Below are 9019 nucleotides of genomic sequence, written 5' to 3'. Positions count from 1 at the left end.
CCTCCCTCCCTCCCTTCCTTCCTTCCCAGCACCAGACTACCTCACTGGAGGGCTTCTAATGTCCTGGCCCCACTGGTGGACCTCCTGATGGCACTGGTATTTCTGGCCACTGTGTGATACAGAGTGTTGGACTGGATGGGCCTTTGGCTTGATCCAACATTGGCATCTCTTATGTTCTTATGTTCTTAAACAGAGTAAACCTAGAAGTCAGGGGATAAGAGACATATACTGGTATGGATCAGACCTGGTTGAAGAGCAGGAAATAGAGCGTAGGGCAGAAAGTGACAGAAAGCAAATCATCCAGTATCATGATGCCCTATGGTTCATCTACAGTTCAGCCACACATGGATTAATGCATACAGTTCCCATCTCCCCATCTCAAAAACGATATTGGTGAGCTAGAAAAGGTGCACAGAACAACAACCATAATTAGGAAAGACCTGGAAAACCTTTCATATGAGGAAAGGCAAACAAATGTGGGAGTTTTCTGTTTAGAATAAAGAGACCGGAGGGGGGGGGGCATGTTTGGAGTCTATAAAATGATGTGTGGGGTGGAGAAAGTGGATAGACATAACTTTTTCTGTTTCTCCCGTAACATTAGAACTCATGTTAACCCAGCTGATGACAATGCATCCAGGATTTACAAAAAGAAAATATTTCACAAGGTACACAAAGTTCTTTTGGAATTCAATGCCAAAGGATATAGTGATGGCCACTGGCTTAGATTTATTTAAAACGGAACTAGATTTATTTACAGAAGATACGATATAGCAATGGTTATTAGTCATGACAGCTAAATGAAACCTTCACCAGTTGCTGGAGGAAGCGGTGGAAGAAGGCTGTTGTGGGCTTCCAGATGTCATCCAATTGGCTACTGTGGAAAACAGAATGGAGTAGGTGGACCCTGCATCTGACCCAAGAGTTCTTATCAGTAGCCAGCTCCTAAGGTCTTGAAGCTCAGATGCTGAGGGACTAAACTTCTTGGAGGCCAGAAATGGCTGGGTCCCTCATTTCCTCCACTTGCCCCAATATAAGAACCTAGCTCCTTGACCTGCTCTTCTTTGTCCAGGCATGAGCATCTACACCAGGGGTGTCAAACATGCAGCCCGGGGGCCCGGATGAGGCCCCCGGAGGACTTCTATCAGGCCTGCAGTGGAACTGGCTGTCTTCTGCTGCTTCTTCCAGTTCTGCTGCTGCTGCGTCATCGTAGGTTTGCAGCTTACAGATACACACCTGAACAGCATACTCAAGATTGCAACAGCACAGACAATTTATTTATTTATTTTTATTTATTTTATTATTTATTTTGATGCAATAATTCAGAGCAAGAGATGTCAGTTATCAGACACTGTTAAATAAACAAAATATTGCAAGAGTGCTAATGTTTTAAGCATGTTTTTAATTTAAGTTAAAAAAAAACCTTTGTGTTTGTGTCCTTTATAAAGTTTATAATGGCCCGGCCCAACAAGGTCTCATTTATGTCAGATTTGGCCCTCATAACAAATGAGTTCAACACCCCTGATCTACACAGTTGCTAGGGAGGAGCCAATGACTGAATGGTAGGGTCCCCGCCTTCCCTCTCCATCCCCATGCCGGCCAGTTGTCTCATGTGGGGCAATCCCAGAGTTAATCAGCTGTCCTATCCTCAGACTTATTGCTCCTCGATCACAAACTGATTTTCCACTATCCCATTCCAGCTGCTCATTCTAAATCTCCTATAGTCTTCCCCCTCCTCATTCTAGTCATTGACTGGACTTTGCAAGCCATCTTGGTGCGGCTCGTGTCAATTCTGTGTTCTCCGTGGTACCTGGCACGTGATGGCATTGTGTGATTTAGTCCACGGAAAGCACTGCTGCGGCTAACGAGAATGACTGTGGTACCATGGCGCCCCCTATTGTCCAACCACTGAAGCGTCCTCTCTTCTTGCTCACAGGGACTTCAATGGCACTGAAGCTGATGTCCAAGGAAAAGACAGGGAGACGAGAGTTCCTGCGGGAATATTGCATTGCCCTCTGCCTTTCCTCACACCGTGGCCTTCTCCGAACAAGCGGCATTGCTTTTGAGACATCTACGCATTATGCTTTTGCACAGGAGTTGGCGCCAGCTGGAGATCTCTGTGCCATCCTGAGCTCAGAGGTAGGAGGAAGGTCAAGTGGTGCTGTGTGGGTCTTTGGAACTAAGGAGCAACTCACAGTGTTGGAGTGCGTTGAGGGGAAGATCAAGACAGACATGATATAGCCCTGACCTGGATAGCCCAGGCAAGCCCGATCTTGTCAGGTCTCGGAAGCTAAGCAGGGCTGACCCTGGCAAGTATTTGGATGGGAGACCTCCAGAGGATACCAGGGTCAGGAGGCAAGAGGCAGGCGATCAAGCCACTTCTCTGAACATCTTCTGTGCCCCAGTAGGAGTCACCAGAGATTGCCATGACTTCCAGGCACAGGTTGCACACACACGTATACACAAATGCAAAAATACACACACACAAAAGACAGACATAATATAATAGGGAACTCACAGAGAGGCTTGTAGCTGTAACATAAACCCATGTTCCTCTTGGTTTCGCTGTTCAAAGGACAAGAAGTATGAAGCTGTGTTATACTGAATCAGACCTCTGGTCCATCAGGGTCAGTATTGTCTGTTCAGACCGGCAGCAGCTCTCCAGGGTTTCAGGCAGAGGTCTTTCACATCACCTCCTACCTGGTCCTTTCAAATGGAGATGCTGGTGATTGAATGTGGGATCTTTTGCATGCCAAGCAGAGGCTCTGCCACTGAGCCATGGCCCTTCCCCCTTTATCAGTACATATCAGTATATGGTTCAGTTTTCATTCTTGCCAATTCCTTCTTTGTGCCTTCTTTGTGGCAGACAGATGCTCAGCATTCATACAGTTATACTTAGCTGTATTGATATGGATACTCTGGAAAGGGTAAAAACAGCTCTAGAACTAGGAGGGGGGGTATATTGAATCAGACACCAGCCAATGAACAACGTCCACAGCCAGCTTCTGTTGCCAAAGGTGTACTGAATTCAGTGAGAGGGCATTTCCAAAGCAGCCTGGCTGTTATGATCTATCTATCTCCTCCCTAAGTGAAATGGGATAAGTCTGTGCCTCTTTGAGGTTTGGGAGCAGGCTGGAAATGAAGATGGGGGTTTAGGGTATTTGATGTATTTGTGAAGGAAGAGGGTTGGAGGCAATGCTCCCTCTAAGCTGTGGAGTCAAGTGAGCAAAACGTCTACTTTCTGAGCTACTGGCATTGAAGTTGTGAGCAAACGATTTGGCTACTGCATAAGTTAGTTTGCTCTGGAGCCACCCTTCCTGAGCTAACAAAAAAATGTGGGGGCCGGAGGCTACAAAACTGAGAGCTAGCTCACACTAACTCAGCTTAGAGGGAACGTCGGTTGGAGGCAAAAGTCAGGGTGGCAACTATAGTTTGTACTAATAGGTGCTGAGAAGAGGCTGATGGCAAGAGCCTTTCAAGGCCCTGTAGCCTACGTGACTGTGCTCATCTTGAACCTTTCCTATTTTTTCTCCCCACAGCAGGGCATTCCAGAGGTGCAGCTGAAGAGGTGTGCCGCCCAGTTGGCTGAGGCACTAGATTTCATGCATGGCAAGGCCATGGTGCATCGGGACATAAAGCTGGACAACGTGATGCTCTTTGACAGCGAGTGCCGGCTGGTGAAGCTGGGTGACTTTGGCCTCACAAGAGTGGAGGGCAGCCCAGTAGCTGCCATGTCTGGCACCCTGCCCTACTCTCCGCCTGAGTTGTGCCTTCTGGAGGGCAACGATACTCTGTCTCTAGACTCCAGCCTGGATGTCTGGGCCTTTGGGGTGCTGCTGTTCTGCCTCAGCACAGGTTGCTTCCCTTGGGACGTGGCGATGAGTCCCGACCCTCAGTTTGAGGAATTTAGTATCTGGCAGAACCGTACAGTACCAGGGGAGGCTCCTGGCCTGTGGAAAGGCTTCACCGCTAATATCCTGGGCATGTTCTGCCGTTTGATGACCATTGACCCCGATCGTCGCAGTCCTGCTATCGAAGTGCACAAGTACTTACACTTGCCCTGGCGGGTGGACAGCTCTGGAGCAACACAGAGTCCACCGGGTGATTGTCTCAAGGGGACAGATTCTGGTGCATGCCTCAGGGGCCCCACAGGGGACAATGCTGACTTGGTCAGTGGCACCCAAGAGAAATGCCCTGGACTGATCACCACTGAAAAAACCCATGCCATACAAATGGATCCTGATCTTGGAAACAAGCCCAGTCTACAGGAAGGCTCCAGATTAGCACAGGCGGGACTCCAGCCCTGAATAGGTTGTAAGGAGTGATGACCAGAATTTTCCCTGACAGGCCACAACGAGCTGAAAAGTTTGAGTCAGGAAGAAAGACCTTAGCAGTAGTCTGACCAACCGAGAGGGTAGGTTTTAGAAGTATCAAGCAACGTAGTGTCACCCCTTCCCTCTAGCTGCTGAAAAGGACAGAGTAGAACTGAGTAGACCTTCTCCCTAAATGACAGGGTTGGTGCACAGTTGGGCAGCAGTGATATCCAGTAACCCAACATGAAATCCTACAGAACAGATATGTTTTGTGTATCTAGCAGGGCTGGCGTAACCTGTAGGCAATAATTCCAGGAGTTTCAGATTACTGGAGGTGATCCTCTAGACAGGGTTGCCGGCTAAGGGCTGGCAACTCTGGGGAGCATGGAGATGGGTGAGACTGCCTAAATGTCATTTACAAGTTTCAGAACAGGAAGTGTGTCACGGTGATCTAGGAATTTTCAAATCCCTACAGTTTACCTCTATTTTTTGCCATCAAGTCACAGCTGATTTATGGTGATCCCGTACAGTTTTCAAGGCAAGAAACGTTCAGAGGTGGTTTGCCATTGCCTGCCTCTTCATAGTGACCCTGTATTCCTTAGTGGTCTCCCATCCAAATACTAACCAGGGCTGACCCTGCTTAGCTTCTGAGGTCCGATGAGATTGGGCTAGCCTGGGTGATCCAAGACAGGGCACACTTTACCACAGAGATTTGAAAATTCCTAGAGAATTGTGATGTCACTTCCTGTTCCCAAACAGGAAGTGATGTCCAGTGTCAATTGGTGCTGTTGTCTTCCTCAAGCTCATCTACTGTTCCACTGAGGCCAGGGGACGGGGTGTGTTAGTATGGGTTTGCCCTCTAGAACTGGGTGTGGCAACCCTATCTCTAGAGGAAATACAGGTCCTACCTACACCGTGATCTAAATCCTGGAACACAACATGAGTTATGAGGGCAAGTGGGCCTCCCTCTCTAGGTTTCTTTCCTGCTGGTTATATTACTCAGCTACACAAAAAAGAGGAAGTAGTCTCTTCCTTCCAATAGGGAGGAAAGGGGGGTGCAGTCAGGAAATTGTTCAGGAGGAAGCACAACTAAAATATGTGAGGGGAGAGGGGGAGAAACAAAACAGAGTTTTGCCTAAGGCTGCAAAATAGCCTGAGTTGGCTCTGGTATCTAGCACAGAAATGTGATACACACATGCTGTACTAATAGATGTCAGTGACTAATGCCAGTGTGGAGCGCTTATAGGGTCTTTGATTTAGTGTGTGCCTCAGGGCAAAGGTTCTGCACAAATTGTAGCATAGGGAGTTTCAAATTGTTCCCTCTCATATATTTGTTTGATTTTTTTATAGGTTTGATTTTTTTAAAAGGTTTTCTTTTTCTTAATTTAATGGTGCATACATCTTCTGCAATCTTTCCTAACGTCTTGGCAACTCACCTCACCCGTCTGATTATTTTGAGTCACTAATAAAGACATCCCCCCCCCCCAATGTCCCCTGGTTCCCACAGTTCCCCCTGAAAGTTCTTTCAAATTTAACACTGTATTAAAAATGTATACTGTTGTTGCAGCTATGAGACAGCCCTAGTATGAGGCATGTAAGGTAAAGGTAAAGGTTCCCTTGCTCGAAAGCCAGTCGAATCGGACTCTAGGGTTGCGGTGCTCATCTCCGTTTCAAAGCCGAAGAGCCAGCGCTGTCCGAAGACGTTTCCGTGGTCATGTGGCCGGCATGATTAAACACCAAGGCGCACGGAACGCTGTTACCTTCCCACCAAAGTAGTACCTATTTATCTACTTGAAATTTCTTGCTTTCGAACTGCTAGGCTGGCAGGAGCTGGAACTAGAGACGGGAGCTCACTCCGTCATGCAGCACCCGGGTCTCGAACTGCTGAACTACTGACCTTCCACAGCCTGCAGTTCAGCATCTTAACCACTTGAGCCACCGCATGTATGTTGCAGTATATTTCAGTTTTTAAAAATGGGGAAGGGTTGCCTGGTGCCCCTCCCACCCCCACCAGCAGGGGATGGGGCATAAGACTGCCAGATTCAGGTTTGGGGAAACTCCTGGAAATTTGGGGAAGGAACCTGGGGGAGGACAGGGACCTCAGTGGGGTATAATGTCATAGAGTCCACCATCCAAAGCATCCATTTTTTCCTGGGGAACTGATCTCTGTAGACTGAAGATGAGCTATAATTTCAGGAATCCCCAGGTCCCACTTGAAGGCAGGCATCCCTATTTGGGGTGCCATAAGACTAGAGTGACAGAGTGGAGAACAGACATAGATGGTCACTTGCACCCCAAATGTCTGTGTCATTTAATTTTTTTGTTTATTGAGGCGTCAAAATGTATACATTTGGAACATTCAGCAGAACTCTGAATCTCCCCCACACAAATCTTCTATACTGTAAACAAAGAGATGTGTAATGCATTTTATTAGAACCAGCCAAAATATCACAAAATCATCTGCATCACAAAACAGCGAGCAAGCTTTTGAGAAGGAGTATTCAGTTAAAGTGTGTGTGTGTGTGTGCGTGAGAGAGAGAGAGGTAACATGGCCTGAAGTCATGTCAAGTTGGAAAATGGAAAATAAGATGTGTTGCAAGCTAAATTGGATTTGGTTACATTATGCTGGGTGCAAAATTGGTTTTCAAAAAGAAGAAGTTGCTGGAACAAAGGAGAAAAAAATGCCCTTCTCTCTTGGTGACGATGAAAGGCGGGTGTGTGACAAATGTCTTTCTAGCACTCACAAAACATGCCACATACAGAGCAATGCACATTAAGAAACCCTGAGAACTATAACAGAGACGTGTTGGACCATAACACCGTAACGAGAGCCCTAGATGGGTGAGACGAAGGATCCATCTGGTCCAGCATCTTTTTGTTTGTCTTGTTTTCTGAGAGTAGGCAGGTAGACATCTCTGACAAACCTCAGCCCTGAAGGAAATAACAATTTTCGACTCCTAAGCAACTGATCTTTAGAGGTACACTGCCTGTGCCCTGGAAATTCCATTAAACCCCCATAACTAATAGATACGTTGTCGCGGTTGCAACCTTTGGAAGCTTCTTCAGAAGGGTGATGGATTTGCTATCTATATAAAAGAACCAAATGATTATTTACAGAGAGCTTTGCGTGTCTACTCTGGAGGTGAGTCCCACTGTATTCAGTGGCTCTTGTTTGTTGCCAAGTAATACAATTTATACTCAGGGTTTGCTACTAGAGTCAAAATCCTAAATTCCAGAAAGTGAACAAAAACCCATGATCTCAACAGTGAACTCCAGAGAATAGGGTCGCACACCCTCAACATGTTTCCTGTTATGCCAACTTCTCCAGGAAATTCCTGGAGACCCAATCCAAGTTATCTACCAAGGAAGTTGGGTGGTTGTGGCTGTGCGTAAGTTCTATACCAGTCTATACAGAGGTCAGATGGCCAATGAAACGCTCGCTATATCCCAGGAAGTGAGACAACACGCTAGGATTAAGAATAAATGTTGTCTTTACTAAAGGTTTCTGCAGTCATACAAAATCAGAATCACACACACAGTTATACAAGCTCCTTAGTTACAATAGTACATCAGAACAATTACAGCATAGAAAATAACAAAAGCATCAAAATGGGGATGACACAATGGGGCACGGCTATACTCATCTGAGGTCCAAGCTGAAGAAGAACTCTCCTCCTTGGAAGGATGGGCAGCCGAAAAGCAGCAGCTTGTGAACTCCAAGGCACACAGGTCGGACCAGCCAAACCACATGTGAGCTCTCTGGGTCGCGACTCCGGAGAACTTAAGTAGTAGAGTCACTTGTAGCACCTTAGTGCACTGCTATGGGGAAGGTGGGTTAACCAGAGAGACAAAGGAGAGTTTCTCCTTAAATAAACTCTTTTTGGGGCATGTGCTATCCAGCCATAAACTATCAAACCCGTCCTCTAAACTATCACTACTGGATGAAGAGGGGGTGACGAGGGGATGACGCTCTACTAAGGGGTGGTGGCAATATGCAGATCCTATCCCTACATCAAAGGTGCCTTTTGGTGAGGTGTGAATCTTCCGTTCCCATGGACACCTCTTGACTTGCAGATCTGGTGCCTGCTCCAAGGCCATAAATGCTATTGTCTTCAGATCTCCAAACCAGATTAGGTGCAGAGGGTTACGTGATTCCTGGCATTCCGGTGATGTCGGGGTTCGCTGGGGGATTTTCCATAACTCTCCAAGTGGGTGCAATGGCGCGGTGTCTCCTCTATCCCGATGCAGGACAGGATACCTTCTCCAGGGAAGCACATGGTCTGTATGTGCAACGGCAGCCCCAGGCCAGCCTATTTCTAGGCAAGCATGAGATGCAGAACAAAGCAACACAACCAAACAGCAGTCCCTGAATACACATTGCATAGACACACACATAGACAGCATCACCACTATACAGAAATGCAAACATAAGTTCATATAGTTACATCCATAACAACCTATTTACAGACAAGGATTTTGGGACCACATAAAGCTAAATCTGAACTAGCTGCTGACCAAAGTCTAGCTTTGGGACATGAGATGAAAATAATCAGGGCTATTTTTGGGCAGGAACACACAGGAATGGAGTTCCAGCTGGCTCCTGAGTTGGCCACGCCCAGCAGAAGCTCATTAGCATATCAGGCCACACCCAACAGCAGAAACGCATTAGGATTGGCTACATTAGGGGTGTGTGGCCTAACATGCAAAGG

At 46.9% G+C, this 9019-nt stretch overlaps 1 protein-coding gene across 1 annotated transcript in view; it reads left to right on the top strand.

Annotated features, from left to right (window-relative positions):
• Positions 1–4620, top strand: part of LOC107119786 (uncharacterized serine/threonine-protein kinase SBK3-like) — a 32049-nt gene extending 27429 nt beyond the window's left edge. Inside the window, exons 3-4 of the mRNA XM_015422378.1 lie at positions 1934–2136; positions 3537–4620. Coding sequence (XP_015277864.1) covers positions 1934–2136; positions 3537–4304 — 971 coding nt within the window. The 3' untranslated portion in view covers positions 4305–4620. The remainder of the gene's footprint in view (positions 1–1933; positions 2137–3536) is intronic.
• The last annotated feature ends 4399 nt before the right edge of the window (positions 4621–9019 follow it).

Source organism: Gekko japonicus, unplaced genomic scaffold (genome assembly GCF_001447785.1).
Source record: "Gekko japonicus isolate JY-2015 unplaced genomic scaffold, Gekko_japonicus_V1.1 scaffold971, whole genome shotgun sequence".
Lineage (NCBI taxonomy): Eukaryota > Metazoa > Chordata > Lepidosauria > Squamata > Gekkonidae > Gekko > Gekko japonicus.
The sequence above is the reverse complement of the archived record's forward strand: the minus strand, read 5'-3'. Positions and strand labels throughout refer to the sequence as shown.